Raw genomic sequence first — 17,815 nt, forward strand, 5'->3', positions numbered from 1 at the left:
GCTGGACGAGCTTTCTAATGATACCAGTCTCAACTCTCTACGATGAATATATCGATCGGCGAATATTCACGGAACAAAAAAAACCCATTTGAGTATATAGTTCCTCCCCCCTCAAGAGGGTCGGAACAATTACATGCTCAAAACGTTTTCATTTTCACAAAACGCAGACTTAATTGAAATTGACTTTTTCGGATATAGCTACGTAATGATATGAAGTTATATCAGATACAAATGTTCACTTAATAAACAGATAATCGATCTTAGTGAAAAAAAAAAACCGTTCGTCCCCCAACCGAATTTTTTCCTTTCGTCCCCCATCTTAGTGGGTGCATATTATTTGCACCCCCAGATGCACGTGTCACGTTTTTGCTTATGATTTACTATGTAATGACACGTTCTCTGTTACTGGGGGATGAATAACGTAGTGGCAGGGTGGGGTGGGGGGGGGGGGGGGGGGGCACCACAAACGGAAAAGATCAAAAAAAATTATCCAAAAAATGTCTTTTGTCGTTTGATTTGTATCAGACGGTAATCATGAGAGCATAAAAATTTTACGGCTTCTATGACACTAATATTGCCCAGTTGTGACAGGAAGTTCAAAGTTATTAGCCATGGTAGCTTATAGTAGTCATGTTACATATAAACATCATAACCTAATATAAACATCACTCCCTTTAACCTTAGATATACCATAATAAACGGCTGAACTTTCGTGAGGGGAAATGGGAGTTATAATGGGAAACGCACAAAAATTTTCACCATTGAGACATCTGGACTAAGTTTTCTCTCCGAAATTCTCAATAATTCAGTATTATTATGATTCCACATACAATTTAGGAATGAAAAACTCCACACAAAAATTTTGCAGAAAAAAAGGAAGCCGCAATATAAATAGCGGTGATCATTTCAGACGAAAACAATTACCTTTCGCACCAACTCCATTTCGAATTTAATGAAATATAACTAATCGGTTTGGCATCTATAAAAATTCAGTGAAACAACTTTCAAATAAACATTAAATAGTATATTACCGCAATTTTGCGGCCTTTTTTTACATGTATCGGCGCAAAATATTTCCTGTAACTTTGCAATTGGTTCACAGAATACATCAATATTAGTTGGGTGCTATGAATTTATTTATTCCAGGAACATGGCTGGTTCTGTTTATATGGAACTGTCAATCTCTCTACGCCCAAATGAAAGATTTGGACGCGAGACAGCGACTGCTGCCTCCCGCGATAGAGGATCCTCTGCAGCTGAAGTTTGGCTTGACGGTTAAAAAAATGGGATCCATTTCGCATTCCGAGAGCACAATTACTTTCGACGCAGTAGAACATGTAAGTTAATAAAGAGATATTTATGTTTTTGAAGATCAAAAACGAAGTATATAATCAGAAGTATATAATCAATTTTAATTGTTCACAACACGGCAGTTTAGATGCTTACAGAATTCCCTCAGAAAAAACTCTGATAAATCTTGCCAAGATATGCAAAATGACCACCATGATTTTGTAAAAAGATTGGGGCGGCTTGGTAAAATATTTTTGAAGGACATTTTCATGATAAATCTTGGCATCTATTATTATTATCATTGTTTTCTAAACAAACCTAATTTGTTGAAAAACATGTGATGAACTTGTAAAATTGTACAACTTTGACGTTTTCATATTAAAAACCTTCATAAGATCTTGCCAAGATATTTTGAATTTCCTCTCACTAGACTGCAAATTATTTTTAAATCACGGAAATATAAACATAATATTCAAGAAAGAAAAATTTCAAGTGTTCAAGTGGGTTTTTTTAAAGGGTTCTACTAACTAATAAAAAAAAATAAAGAGAAAAATTTTTTTGTTACATTCTTAACTATCTGTCGGTCATTTCAAATTTTAGAAAGATTGCTTATTTCTCAATTTTTTTGGAAAATATGGTAAATTTGTAAGAATTCACAAGTTGGAGGCTGAACTTGTAACTTGAAAGCTTAACTTGTACGAATGCAAGGCTTTGACAGTCGGATGGTTCAGTTGAAAATTTCGTGCAAAGGTGTTCTGGTCGAGCGTTGCTCAAAATGATTTTTTTAACCAGAGCACGGTCTTTATGTTACGCCAAATAAAGACAAGGAAACGTACCGTGCCTGGAGAAATAGTTTTACAAAAAAAGTTAAATTGAAAATCAAAGTTCTTTATGGCGTTTTTTATTTCTCTAGCTGAGACAACTGCATTCACTGCTTCACACCAAGATCACATAGGCTTATAGTATAAAATTAAAGAAAAGTTCTTAATCTTAAGTTTGAGTTTCATTGTATTTCACCTTTTTAGCAGTTGCCTATTTTTACATTTTATTATTTCATGTTTTTTCATGCAATCAGCAGCTTTCATCAACAATTGTGCTTACTCAGCTGCTGGATTTCTGTTGCATTTTAAAATACTATAATACTTTTTTCAATTGAAAGGCAGAAAGCCTTTCAGAAGGCTCTGTCTGAAATTGTCTTGACATATTAACGCTTTGAAGTTGATGGTTTATTGCAATTTCATTTTAAAGTTTCTTCTGCTATTTGAAATTATACAGTTAAATGATAATGTAATTGGAGGCCGGATTTTTAACAAACTCAAAGTCTTAAGTCAATCGGTTGATTGGTAAGAATTTGTTTAACTATAGCTTGATATTTTACTTAAATGAACTGAAGTGCTCATAATCTGAAGCATATTTTTTCAATAATTAACCCCAAACAAGATAACTAGTTGATAGATAAGTTCTTACATTAGACTTTAACCATTCATCTTACAAGGCTCTTAAAAGTTACAATGTCATTTAACAAGGCGTTTACAAGAATTCTTTCATCTCTCGAATTCCTTTCTTCGTAGGAATTGGCAAGTTTCTGGTCGAAACTGATAAGGCATTGAAAATTTGCACAGATAAACAATATGCTGTTACTGTAAGAAAAATAGCGATAAAAAATTGCAAGATTTTAAATTGCACATATTCTGTGTATCAACAAAAGGTCAAAAATTTTTAACCCTTCCTTTTTCTCATTTTTAATTTTTTTTTGCATTTTCAAATGTTTTTGACTTCTTGATAATTGAATTTGAAACCCAACCTCAGCAAGTAGAATTTGTAGCCGAAAACAGATAGTTGAGTAAATTTATCAATCAGCAGACAATTTTTCTAGTACTTAATAGCTTCCAATACCTAATCCAAATCAAGTCCTAAAATCTATCAGGCAGTGTCAATCTCTTACGCCATTGTCTTGTCACAATAATTTTTGCCTTCAATTAGTTCTTAGGACCAGAAGTTTACATACCTTAATATTTTCAAGTTAAAACTCATTTTCTTCTGCAGTTTGATTGATTCAAACTAAATTTTTTTGTCAACAAGTTACAAACTAGTTGTCTTAATTTAAACTCAACTTATTAACATAGTTTTGAGATCTACATAGTTTTGAGAACTATTTGACTAGCTCAGCTGTTTTCTGCAGACGCCTACTTTTCCGTGTCTTACGTTCATTTGATCTCTCCTTTTCCGCTAGAAAAGAAAGAAAAAATATCCGAAAATATACAAGCTATTTACAAACTCTCTTTTGCTATTATTTCAATCTCGGGATTTTTTTATGAGTAGCTGATAAAACTGATAAGATTTTCTACAGAATTATTAACAAGAACTCACCAAATGACACATGAACTGCAGAACTTAATTTTCTTCATTTTCTTACTGCTTGCAACTCTGCCCAAAATTCTATTCCAATCACTGTCTATTCTCTGATGTGATGGACTTGCAATTCTTAACAAGATTTTTTACACATCATTCAGTTTTTCTTATGACCCTAGTTCAGAAGACCTAACAAAAACTGCGTAAGAAACTGTCGAGTTTGTTCGGTATGTTCGGCTTCAAACGTTGGAAATTGTCGGTATGTTTAGTCTGGGACGTAAGAAAGCTTCGGCATGTTTGGTTTCTTATATTTGGTATGTTCAGTTTTTTGCAATTTTTGAATTCTTTTGTATTGTAGTCAAATTTTATAATAGCTTTTTAATCGCAGCAGTTTGAAACGTACCTCTTAGAATCAAAATCTTTGCAAAAAAAGCAAACTGATTGAATTTTTTCCGTAGCTAAAAGATAAAACAAAGTGAACAAAAATGAAAATTTCTGTTAGTTTTCCAAGTTACGAAGATCTGGCTCGACGATGATTGATGGGATTCTGTTTATTTAATTGCATTCACTGAGTTTTAATTAGCGTGAGAAATCAAATACATAAGCAATTTTCTCAGGGTTTTTCGTGTTTCTAAATCAATTAGAACTACAATTTCTTACGTTTGAAACCAAACGAACATACCGAATCAAAGAAACGGAACATGCCCAATATTTTTTACGTTTCAAGACTGACAATATTGACCTTTCAGAAGAAATAAAAGTAAGGCTTTTTGTCGTTGTTCTCTTACAAAACCCCAACCATAGCAACCTTTTTCTCACTTTTAAAAAGACAACTTCTGGACCAGTGAAGTGAAATTTGAAGCTTACTCTTTCCTTGAATAGAAGTCAAGATTGTGTGGTGAGATTCAACAGCTAAATGGCATCCAAGAATTGTCCAACTACTCTTTTTTTGGAGTCTTAGATATGATCTCCTGTAGCGTTTGTGCTGTGGTGATTTCTACTTACGTGGAATCCTTTCACAAGATTTTTTCAGAACCAATGATACAGCGATGAGTTTGATCAAATAAACATATGGTCATAATAACAAATTTAGTGTTTTTCATTTTTTTACTAAATGGTCCAAATTACTTTCTTGGTGTCTAAATTACAAAATTTTAATTTAAAAAACTATATAGATACCAAAAAAATATAATCAATTTTTCCTCTAGTCTATCTTTTATCCTTGTAAAGTTTTCATTGAACTATATTCCTGACTAGCAACTTTACCTTTTTGCTCTGTTGTCTTCCCTGCAAACACACACAGACAAACAAGCTCGGTTTGTTCACCAGGTATTATTTTTAAGCTTAGCGAATGTGAATTAAGCTTTTCACGCGACTGAACGAACCCGGACGTGAGTCTCAGAGCGTTTCAGCGCTGAACCAGCACATTTCAAGACGAAAAATTTAATTCAGGGCTGAAAACTGCGTCTTCAGACTACTTCCATTTTCTTTTTGTGCTGCTGTTTTTCTTCATTGGGATTATATTGAAGACATAGATTTTGCCCAGGCTAAGTCTATCCTCTATAGTCTGACTCTTACACCAAAATTGAGTCTGAGTAGATTAATGCAATACTTTAGTACCTTATACTAGAAATTACCATAGTAGTACACACTTTTTTGTTAATTAAGCTAATTTTCAGGCAATTAACACAAAGCTCATTTAGTTTAGTGTTACAACTTGCTACGAAAATAAATGTTACAAATATAAACACGCGGAGGTTTGAATCGTATATAAAGCAAGCATTGTTCGCGGGAGTTAAGCTGAACATACTTTTCCTCATGCAGTAAATTTTACGCAAAAAATAAGACTAGCCAGTGTACACTGGGACAGGAACAGAGTACTAGCCATGCAGAAAAACAGAATATCTGTAGACTGATGCAGCGCTAATTTGATCTGCCACTAACCTCCAGGATTTCATAAAATGTTAAAACGAAGACAAATCATTTTTAAGTGTTTTTGAATATAACATTTTTTGTAGTCTATCCTCTATTATGTTTCAGTGTACCTTTTAAACTTAAATTCTTCTTCACCAATCAAAAACCTTCAAATTAAAATATATATGTCAAAATGCTTTTTCAGATCATTTTTTGGTTTAAAATCTTCTTTAGGCCGAACCTCTGAACTGCCCTTTCACTCTTTAGAATCAGTCAAAAAATTTTATCACTTACGTGGCCCTGAAGCAACACTACCATATTTTTTAACAGTAATGGTTAAATTTGATAACGTTGCACTCTTGCTTTATCTCAATATTTTTGAAAATTGTCACAAAATCTATTGCCGGAAGTCATGATCTCAATTTAAGTTGAGACATATAGCTCGCAATGAGTTTCTATCTTTCAGAATTTCCAAAAAATTACCAAAATGACTTGAAATTAGACATAGAATTCCGGGGCAATATTGTCAATGACAATGCCCATTTTATTTTTGCCCATTTTAATTTGGTCATTCAAAAACGTATTTTCTCGTATTTTGGCGTTTATTGAGCGTCAATTGAACAAAATCCACCGTTACCTGTTGCTAATTGATTCATGAGTTGGTTCTGTGTTCATATATAATGACGTTAGCGTGCAATCGCATACCGCTTTACACATAACTTTCAAAAGAAAAACTGGCATGTTGTCTAGACCAAAATAGTTGCTTAACTTGTACAACTTTGCAAACTGAAAAGGCAAAATGGTTCTTTGTTTGGCAATCTATTTCTTTGCTGTCTATAAAAGTTTTCTAACCATTTTCTCGGCCTTGAGTTTCGGCGCTTTGATTTCAGCAATTAGCTAAATAATTTCATTGGATAATTTTTATCCTATAATTCTAACAAAAAAGTCATTTCATAAAGCTTATTTCCTTATCATCCAGGTTCCTATGTTCAACAGCGGAAAATCTGAATATACTACACGACTAGTGAATATCTGCTTTTCGGTACGCTCTGTTCAAGGTTGGGTTGTAATTCATTCATACAGGAACTTGGGTCCAAAAATGTCCAATATAGCCAAATTCCAATTTTTGCTGTTTTTTTTTCAGGCAAAGTGGACAGACAAGCGATTATCTGATTTCTTTTCTCCGGGAGACCCAGACTCCTATTACTCATATGTTGTCGGCCCCGAAATTCTTAGCGATATTTGGACACCATCGATCCAATACGAGACCATCATCTCCAATCAATTTACACTGGATGGCGGTGAGGTGTCTGTAGAGTTGCCGAAAGGCCAGATCGAATACCGGAGATCTGGAACTTTCACTTTTTCCTGTAAAATCGACCTCCATTACTTCCCATTTGACGAGCACACATGTGAGGTGAGTGTTGACAATATCCAATATTAAGAGGTCCCAAGACCAACTGAAACCGATTCTGATAAGACTCAAGTGCGCTCATTTTTTTGCGCTTGGAGTGTGCTCGACTCTACCTCTGATCAGGGTGTAGAGCACAAGAGCTGTTGCGAGATTTTCATCAAATTTGGACCAATTTTATGTGAAAATATTGCCAAAATTTGAAAAATTGAACTTTTTCTTTATGTCCTTTTTGCAAGAGCTTTAGCAAAGCGGCTAACCGCGGACAGATTTGCATGAAAGCGCCCATAACAGCAATATTAGAATGGATCTCTTGGTTTTGATCAAGTCCAACAAGTCTCTGACCAAATCGGGTTTGTACTGTTGGAATGTTGTATCTTAACAGCACTTAATAAAACAATAGGCCAATTTTTTAACTGAAAAATTTTCTTTTTGCTCTGATCAGTCCCACTTGAGTGCTCACAGAGGTCTCTAACTAGACTATACTGCGCTCCAAAAAGTCTGTGATCAGACTCAATTGCGCTCAAATGCGCTTCTGATCGACCTCAAGTCCATTTTTGAAGTCGGAAGTCCATATATGAGAGCAGAATGACAGATTCTGATCAGAAGTGATTTCGATCTAGAGCGATAGCTTGGGGAAGGCTTCAAAAATCAATTTCTTGCCTCGATTTGAAAAATAACAAGCTGGATTGAAAATGGTTTTTTTAACCGGGTTCGAGGAATTTTGGTCAATTTTTGGTCAATTTTAACAGTGTTCGCGCTTCTTTAGAACTCCTAGAGCATTCTGCTTAGAAAACTTAAATTTACTTAACTTGCACCATTGTTGCAATATCGGAGACCTGAATTTGGCAAAACATTTGTAACCGCTCCTTACTCAAACTGTCCTGTTTTTCAACAATTTTTGTTTTTGCTATCTCAATTCCGTTAAAAGCTTAAAGAAAAATTGGAATGGTAATTGCTTGGGGAAAAGTATAGGCGAAATATTTACCTCTAATTAAAAAGTTTAATTTTTAAGACCAACATTTGCATACGAATAATGCTCTCAAACACGACACTTTTCTGTTATTCCAGTAAGCAGCTACACTATTTGCATATATAAAAGTTCTTTATAGCCTTAAAGGTCTCAGTAATAATCGTCATACCTTTGTATATGGTTGTTGCCTAGATAAACTGAAGTTATCTAGGTATTCAAATCAATATTAAGTTTCTATTTGATGTTCAATTGAATTGGACTGTCACAATATGGCTCGTGCTGTTCGCTCAGTTTAATTGATAAAAGATCAAATTCTTTTCAAAAAAAAATGCTTTCAATTCACTTCTTTTCTCGCATCTGTTTTTAACGGAATACTTTCCAATTTTTGCAGAAAAAAGAACAACAGAATATGGAAAGTAATTGGGGGGATAAAACTGTTTTCTGCGTAGGCAATACGACCAAGCTATAGATCTCAGAATCAGGATTAAATTTCTCCCAATTCAAATGCTCATAGTTAAATATCCGCTAAAGATTTTCCGTTATGGCATAAGTTAACTAAGCGTTTCGCCAAATATCCCGCATTCTTGACGGTTAAACAGAATATTAAGTTAACACTGTTTGAAATCAGGAAAATCCTAACAACAAGATCGGGCATGAGCTCAATTGTTCAATGATGTTAGCAATAATCGCTCGACCACATTCCTTTAAATAGCCACCAAGGAATATTCGGATCTATTCTGTTTCGGCCTCCCCCAGTGTTTTTTATGACCCCCAGTTACAAATTACATGTTGTTATATAGCACGTTGTTATGTAAGAAAATAGCAAGTGCGTCTGAGGGTGATAAAAGATTTATGCTCTCTATGCTGTTGGTTTGGGGTGACAAAACAGAATAGATCCAAATATTCATTAGTTATTGCCACTGTTCAGAAGAAAAATACAAATTTTATAATGGGATAAATTGTAATTTCTTTTGTTCAAAATATCCTTATTTTTGGGTCACATTTTACTTTAATTGTATCGAAAAAAAATACTTATCTTCACGGGGCAACGGCGTAAGAAAACGTAACAATTTTTTTCTGAATACCAGGTTTTCCATTACAGGGTAGAGGTTCTTTTCATGACCACCAATTTTCGTTCTTATGTATTGATCTAGTCAAAAATACAGACTGAGATCCGAACAAGAAAGCGGCATCAAAACCTGACAAAGAAACTCTGAAACATTGATACGCTGATGTACTGAATTGTATAGTCTCTAAATACGCATATGAACAAACAATGTAACACAAACCCGGGATAACTCTTCTTTGAAACTACAAAAAGACCATTAATGGTTCTTTAGAATCATACAACCGGCCAGAATTGGCTCTTTCTAAGAAAAGCTGGAAAGTGTTGTCTGTAATTACTATGATTTCTAAGACCAGTAAATGATCTCATTAAAACATTCCATAGAAGACTGATAGAAAACACTGGGAGGCGAATTGAAGCCGTTGATTTTTTAATGATCAGAAATATGGTAACCAAGAAGCGTTTTGGGTGAAATTGAAATTAATTTCCCATTTGATGCTCAATTGAAGACAATTCTGAAAAAAAATGAGTGCTGCTTTTGGCTCAGTTTAATTGAAACGAATTAAAATTCTTTCAAAGAAGCGACAATGTTTTCAACTCACTGTTTTGTTGCATTGGTGGTTACCGTATCAAATTTCGACTATATGAAGAAAAACCTACGATTTCTGAGGAAAAGAAATTTGGGGACAGAATTTTTTCCTGCTTTAGCTCTGCGACTGAGCCATAGTTCTATTAAAAAAGATACAGTTACTCCCAGTTGAATTGCTGTAGTTAAATTTTCAATTATGAAACTCCAGTATGACAAGAAACAGCTGATCAAAATTTATGCATTCTTGACGCTGAAACTACATTGACACAGTTTAAAACCCGGAAAAAACATAAAACATGATATGATATAAGTTCATTCAGTCAACGATGGGTGCGTAAAGGGAACTCCTGGAACATCTTCGGTTTGCAAAAAGCGAACGAAATAAAATCAGCTGAATATTTTTTGTTTCTTACCATGAGTGCCTGAAAGAATTCTTTTAATATCCATTAAAAAATATAATAGTTTTTGTTTTTGTTGAGAAGAAAAGAAAAAATTTTGTTTAATTTAGTTTTTGGCTTGATTTGATACGCAAAGTAAATTATAAATGTTTTAATGAATTGTTGATAATTTTTTGGTACCAAAAATCCTTAAATTTGGTCATATTCTTCTTTACTTTTTACGAAAAAATAACATATCTTCACAGGAAACAACGTACATTTTACGCAAAAAAATTGATCATGAATACGCGGCGTGTTATTACACGGTAGACGTTCTTATTCATGACCACGAAGTTCGCTCCTGTTTTTTTTATCTAGTCGGAAACATATACTAAGATCTGACCAAAAAATCAGCCTAGAAGTCTAAACATCAACAGTGAGGAACACTCTGAAGAGTTGATATGATGAGTTGTTTCGTCTAGAATTCTGCACGTGAACAAACGTTGGTATTTTTTCCGTTCGCTCGCACCCAGCTTGGTGGGTGCAAATTATTTGCGCCCCCAAACGCTCGTGTCATTTTTTAAGTAATAACATCCTCTGTAATCTTACCTGCTCTGTAACTGGGATTGCATGACACACTGGGGTGGGGGCACAAACTTAAAGTTTTTAAACGCTTTAATACAATCCCATGATGAATTTTCGTTAAAACATTGAAAAAACCATAAATGCTTCTTGGGAACCATACGCAAGAGAATATATTTCTCCATCCAATAAGGGCTAAAAATTAATGTCTGCTCTTGCTACTTCTAATACCTATAAATACTCTTATGTAAGGTGTCAATGATACCACAAAAGGTGGATAGAAAGCACTTGAAGGCAAATTTGAACCACTAATTTAATTCGTCTAATGGTCGGACGTATAAAAAGCAAGAACCTTTGATGGTGAGAATAATAGCGATGAAAAATCGTATATTGTCTTACCTAGGGCTTGCAAAACAAATTATGGTTTTATTTATGGCAACCCAGATCACAGAAAATATAAGGTAGTATTAATATTTGAAAACATTTTTTTAATCGTTTTGAACGATCTTCTCCCGTCTAGATTCTTTTACTTAAGATGCGTGGCACAATTAATCGACAGAACATTTTGAGCAATCAGGAATGAGGAAATATACACCATATAATAACGAGCTAATTTAGAAACTGTTCCCAGCACAATCAACACCTTCAGGCAATGGGAAGTGCTACTCCGAGCAAAAAGCGATTAACTTTGTAAACAAAAACTCATAAATCCAACAGAAATAATCAAACACAATTTATTATATCTCAAGCTGCGCTTAACCGGAAAGTTGAAAACATAAACAAGTTCCACAGTTATAACAAAACTACAAATTACAAACTTTTGGTACGCCATCTCCAGAAGGTAAAACTTTGTGTCATGGTTACTTTTGAGAAAAAAAATGGATAATTGTAAATTTCTCTCGATGTGGCAGTTTTTGTTCAACTATCACTTTATCTGGCCCCAAAACGTTGCTTGAGCATCAATTTCGCGCTGGAAATGTGGACAAATTTTCATTGTTTTCAGATCTTCTATGCGCAACTAATGTGCACCGCCAATGATTTTAATAAATTCCAGGTTGAATGTCTTGAAGACCAAGCAAGCCATTGGGCCTCAACTTATTTTTTCAAGCTAAGAAATGTAGTGATTATATGTTTTTAGGTCTTGAATGTGAGCATAGAAGCGTATGATCATGGATGTGGTTAGTAGAGCACCAAAATTGTGATGAATTTCTAGGCGAATTTTTTTGTGTTTAATCTGGACTATAAATAAGGGAATTTAAAAAGCTAAGTCACTTATAAAATTAAATGTACAAACGTTTTCGATATATCTAGCATCATGGGGTAAATTGCAACTTAAAATTATTGTAATCACATTTAAAATGATCAAGTTTAAATAATAAACAAATAAGAAGTTCTCAGAATATTGCTTTCAATTTCCTATTCAAGATCGTAGAATTTAGATTTTCGAAGTTCTGAGCAATTTTCCACCGTTTTGGTAACGTATTGGAACATTTCAATTTTTTGATTTAATAAAATGTAACTTTCGATTTGAGCAAAATGACAATATGTTATTGTCAACTCCTGGCTGCGGTACTCATCGAGCGTGTTCAGCAATGGCTTACTTTGTACTATATGAAACGCCTCGAGAGTCAAAGGTTTTTGTGGGGCTTTGCACTGATCTTTTATACGTCAATCAAACGCGCGTGATGTGCCATGACACTCGCTTTCATGCTGACCTACCGTTGAGTCCTTTTTTGAAGCTCTGTCATACGCGTGGTTATATGTCTGTACGTTTTCCCGATATAAGTGTAATTGCATCCTCTACATGTTATTTCGTATACCACGTGTAATTTTATTTTCTGGTCAAAACTAGACATTAATGATGACAAACAGGTTTTTAGTTTCCGTGTTGTCTAGACCACTGTAAGATGCGTTATAATTTGCAGCTTTTCCTTAGTTCTAATGCGTAATTGGCCTCTATAAGAGGTTCTCGGAATATTTTTTATCAGTAGAAACAAAAGTTTCTGAGTTTTTTTCTAATTTCTTTCTAATTTTCTATTCAAGACCGTTGAATTTGGGTTTTTGAAGTTCTTAGTGACTTTCTACAGTTTCGGTAACGTTTTGGAACATTTCAATGTTTTGGTTCGCTAAAATGTAATTTTTGAATTGAGCAACATGACCACTGTAAACTCAATATGTCTGGTGAGAATATCTCTTCTCTTATTCTTTTTCATACCAATAGGGTTAAACAAACTAGTCATCTTTATGGTTTCTTGAAAAATTTATGGTAGTCTTCCCGCTTTTTGTTTTCATTTTTCTGTGCCATGGGATTGAGATAAATACTATCCAAAAGTACTATTGATAAAATAACCTGAGAGAGAAAGAAGGTTTGTTGGATTTCTCACACTCAATTCTTTCATTGCAGTAGATTTCTGGGGCTCAAATCTAAGCGATTTTACTCTCATTCCGTCTGTAACCTTTTCGTCAGATTGGGATAATTTTAAAAAAGTGCCTGGGATGAAAATTCTTGTTGGTCATACATCATGTATGGTTCCATATGAGACATACGTTCCGTAGTATAGTATAATCTTGCGATAATTAGCAAGAATCGTATATCAGTTTTTGATGGTTAGTTACAACTATTTTTGATCTCAGTATGTTTGATAACAATCCATTAAACCATATATTGACTAGTCCTGTTACCGAATTTTTCTATGGAATTTAAAATCAATTTTTGGATGTTTTTTCAGTTGAGATACCTTTTGAGATCCTTATAACCGCAACTGAGTATCCAGTTAGCTCTTTATTGCAGATCAAAGTCTATGTGCAATCGCTTGATGTCGACAATTGGGGACTTTTGGCAGATAAGACCCTCTTTTTTGGAATGGAACCAAATCAACAAACGGCTGACTTCAACTTCTCGAACTTCAACTTCACTACAGATTACGAGGTCATGATGGATGGTAATGAAATGACAACAATTTTGTCTGAGCACAAATTGCAATTCCACATGCAGAGGAAATATGTTGGAACACTGGTGGTTGTGATTCTGCCCGATGTCACGCTGACAGTCCTTAGGTATGATCTAAATATTACTCCGAAAACTTTCAGAGAAACGAATACAGTAATAATGATCATTACAACACGGTTGTTATCAGAACCGTCATTTTGTGAACGTAAGAGTAATTCGTTGTTGTTTTTTTTTCACACAAAAGAGAGTGTTATTGTTGTTTATTAACAAAAGTGAGATTTGGTACCGCTATCATTGAACGCAAGAGAGCTTCGGTATATTTGCTTTTAACTCAAAAGTGATTCAGAAGCTTTTTCAATTTGCACAGGCAACATTCTGATTTTTAAAGATAAAATAGCTGAAATTGTTTGAAATTGAACTATCGAAAAACTTTTTGAGATAACTGTAATTTGTTCTCTGTTGTTTTTGTACCCTCTCTTTTCCTTTCGAGCTACGGAATGGCAGTGGTGGAGTTTTAAAAAGACATATCACTGATAGGAAAGAACATAAAAATTATGTTTAGCATTCTCGATGACGTTAATTGTTGTTATTTAGTTGACTTAAAACTTGAAAATTTGTTTGTCCATTTTAGCAAAAAATGCATATCCGTTTTCATCAATTTGGAAAATTTCGTGGAAAACCATAGGAGAGACACAACTAAAATCTTATTTCAAATGCCGAAACCAAATAATGGCTCTTTCTTTTGTCCTCCGCGTAGATTAACATTTTTTTTTACATTTTTTTCTTAGCTCTGTAATTAACATGTATAAACGAAGGACAATTGTCGTTATGTTGCGGTTCAATTGTATGAAGGCGTCATTATGTTTGATTTCCAGAAAACCACAGTATCTTTGCAGACAACCGGTTCGTTTGGTTTCAAACCACGGGAAATCATTAGAAAACTTCTTTGTACCTAATTTTGCAGGCCCATATCATGACTCAGTAGATGTGATTTAGTGAACTGAATCCCCACCAGTGTTGAACAATTCTACTTTTGTTTTAAGTATTAAAAAGTTCAATCAATTTATAAATTTTTACAAAAAAAATTCTACGAAAATGAATTAATTTGGAACTCCTCTGAATAGAACGCTGTCAAAGCATTCAACTGAATTTCAAAACAGTCAATTTGTTCGCAACAGCCTAATCAGAGATCCTGCCGGTTTAGATAGTCTGGTCAGAAATCAATTAAGACAAATTGTTTTGATTATCAGATTTAGTCCATTCTGTCATTCGCGAACCGGGGAAGATGGAAGTAACAGTGCGCAATAGTGATATTGCCAAATTTGGTAGTCGGGAAGAACGAAAAACAAAATTAACTGAATATATTAACCGTCGAGGACCCCGCACGCACGAGAAGACAACTGAGGCTAAGATACTTAGCCACATCAAAGAGTGCACACGCATACAAAAAGGAGACCGAAAAATGAAGCATCGCAAACGAGAAACTGGTGGCGGCGTCTCATCAAACAAATCAAACATTGCTCGCGCAATGCGAGTACGTATGCCTAAAATACCGGAAAATTTTGCTCCCCAAGTATTACCCGAAATTCCAGAGGCTGCTCCCGAACATCAAATTATAACTGGAGAAGTATTAATTGTACCCCCTCCTACAAATAATCAACCAGAAGTACTCTTGTCATCTCCATCGGCTCCAGCAACAACATTACCACATATACTGACAAGAGCAACAAAACGGACTAGAAAAATTCCTAAATATTATGGATACGATAAAGAAGACTCGTCTGGTGAATCCACTAATTCGTGTCCCCCGAACTTTGCTCCACCTCTCAGGAAACGACGCGTAGGAGATATTGAATCGATACAACCTTCGGTTGTACAAACAATTGTTGCTACAGCTACGCGGGTTGAACCTATAGCAAACGATTTTCCCTCGCCTATCATAGACAGGTATCACCAACAGACCCCCGTATACGACCAGCAGATCACAGTACATCAAATGAGCTCATCATTGATGAAGAAGACATGTGAAAACTCTGAATAACTAAAACTTGATACATTATTATTTATGACTAGCTATGATAACCAGTAAATATAACGTTGATACTATTTAACCGGTGAATAAGTATTAATATTATTCATATTGTTATTCAAATTTTGTTTTACGCAATTTTAATTTTCATTGAAGTGGGAGAAATGTCATACATCATAAATTAATTCAGTGCAGTAAATTTATTATACGATGTACTTAATTTATTTTAGTGTACTTATTCCTGAAGGGCATGTGTACAAGTCAATGTTATTTCACATGCTAGTCTGTTGTTCCCATCTCCCATAGCGGGAAATTATTGTTCACGTTTGTTATGACTTCTGTAATACCAGTTGCCTTAATTCTCATTCTCTTAGTTTTGCACTTCGCGTACAGTTGCTCAATTTAACTTATTCTTCATTAACTGTCTTTACTAATCAAGTAAAGTAGACGAATAATCACTAAACGATTCGCTAAGCGGATTCATTTAGAAATTGTGTAAAGCGCACTCGCCGCGCAAGTAGGACATAAACATAAACGCAACTCGCAACTCAAGATCAAGTACGCAATATCATTTGCGTACGACATGGCGCAGCCAGCAACCCAGAAGCGGACCCCACTTGGCATTGAGCCATTTTGGGATAAACCTAGTGCAGACCCTCCGCTGAAATGGGAAAAGTGGCAGATGCAGGCCAAGTTAGCTCTTCTTGCGAAGGAAAATATTACACTAGACAATTTATTGGAACCAAAACCCAAAAAAGTGCAACTACCACTTGAACCGATCTATGAGGATACGATAACAGGATCATCGGCACAGTCGGAGAGGGAAAGATTGGCGAGGAACGCTCAATCAAAAATGAACTGGGAAAGTCGGTGTCAGAGACAACTGGAGATAGGAATAATGTGTGGAGATAAACCATGGGCACAGGCCGATCGAAAGACTGTGTCAATGCTATTTCTCAGTTTGGGCACCGAAGGACGTCGAATTGTTTGTAGCCAAAACCCACACCTCAAGACGGACAGTCTAACAACAGCAGAACTTTGGACAATCATGGAAGCAGCTTTTATTCGTCAGCGCAATATCAAATTTGATAGGTACGTACTTCTCACCACAAAACAGACAAGAGGAGAGTCTATCGAACATTTCTTTGGAAAATTGAAAGAACTTTCTGAGAATTGTGAGCTCGGGAGCCAAGAAGATACTCTTATCAAAGACTTATTTATTGCAAATATGTTAGATCCGGAAATTCAACGGGAATTGTTGCGAGAAACTCTAGAACCAGCTCAAGCATTACGTTTGGCCATAAATATGAAATCAGACTACGATAGCTCAGATGACAATATGGTCGCCAGCATCGCAAGTAACGCAAAACAGTTTGAACCAAAGAAGACCATCTTACAAATTGGTAATACCCACGTTGGAATTCTCATTGATTCAGGCAGTGTATGCAGTATTTTACCCAAGTTTCTTGCTTCGGAGATTGTGGAAAATTCTCCTCTTGCTCGTTGGCTGATGATAGCGCCTCCCCAGAAACTCAAAACATTTTCAAACGAACCCATAAACGTGACGGGTATGATACAGGCACCAATTGCGAGCAATGGATGGCGACTTGAAGAAGCTGAATTTGTGGTAGTCCATGACGGGCTAAAACATCTAGTCGGTAGAGATCTATTTGACGCTCTCAGAATATCAGTAACTCAAATCCCAAAAGATGAAGGTAGTATGGTCAACACTATCACATCTCAATGTCCATTTAAAACACGTAATGCAAAACAATTTCCTCAACTTATTACACGTATTGTTCGTTCAAAAATACACATTGTTAAATCTAAATTCCATCGAAATTTTCAGCCAAAACACCAAAAGGGTAGAAGAGTACCCATTAATTTACAAGAACGAGTAAATAATGAAATTAAAAAACTTCTTGAAGAAGGACATATAGAAAAATTGAATAACTGTTCTGATCAATACTTTATTTCACCTATTGTAATCACAGTTAAACGAGATCAAACCATAAAATTAGCATTAGATTCTAAACCTCTTAATAAAGCAATACATAAGAACAAATATCAGATGCCAAATATTGAAACACTTATGGATTCCATATCACAAATAATAACAAACTACAATACAGAACCAGCGGAAAAAATTTATTTCTCTACTATAGATCTTAAATATGCATACAGCCAACTAAACCTACACCCTGAAACTGCTAAACACTGTAATTTTAATATTGTAAGTGGTGACATGACAGGCACAAATCGATTCAAAACGGGATTTTACG

The 17,815-nt window shown here is 34.9% G+C and overlaps 1 protein-coding gene across 1 annotated transcript in view; it reads left to right on the forward strand.

The window, feature by feature from the left end:
- Positions 1-1,069: 1,069 nt before the first annotated feature.
- Positions 1,070-17,815, forward strand: part of LOC142339765 (gamma-aminobutyric acid receptor subunit delta-like) — a 28,154-nt gene continuing 11,408 nt past the window's right edge. The window contains exons 1-3 of the mRNA XM_075390026.1: positions 1,070-1,337; positions 6,701-6,973; positions 13,346-13,611. Coding sequence (XP_075246141.1) covers positions 1,128-1,337; positions 6,701-6,973; positions 13,346-13,611 — 749 coding nt within the window. The 5' untranslated portion in view covers positions 1,070-1,127. The remainder of the gene's footprint in view (positions 1,338-6,700; positions 6,974-13,345; positions 13,612-17,815) is intronic.

The sequence above is a fragment of the Convolutriloba macropyga genome, chromosome 5, assembly GCF_964194025.1.
Source record: "Convolutriloba macropyga chromosome 5, txConMacr16.3, whole genome shotgun sequence".
Taxonomy (NCBI): Eukaryota; Metazoa; Xenacoelomorpha; order Acoela; family Convolutidae; genus Convolutriloba; species Convolutriloba macropyga.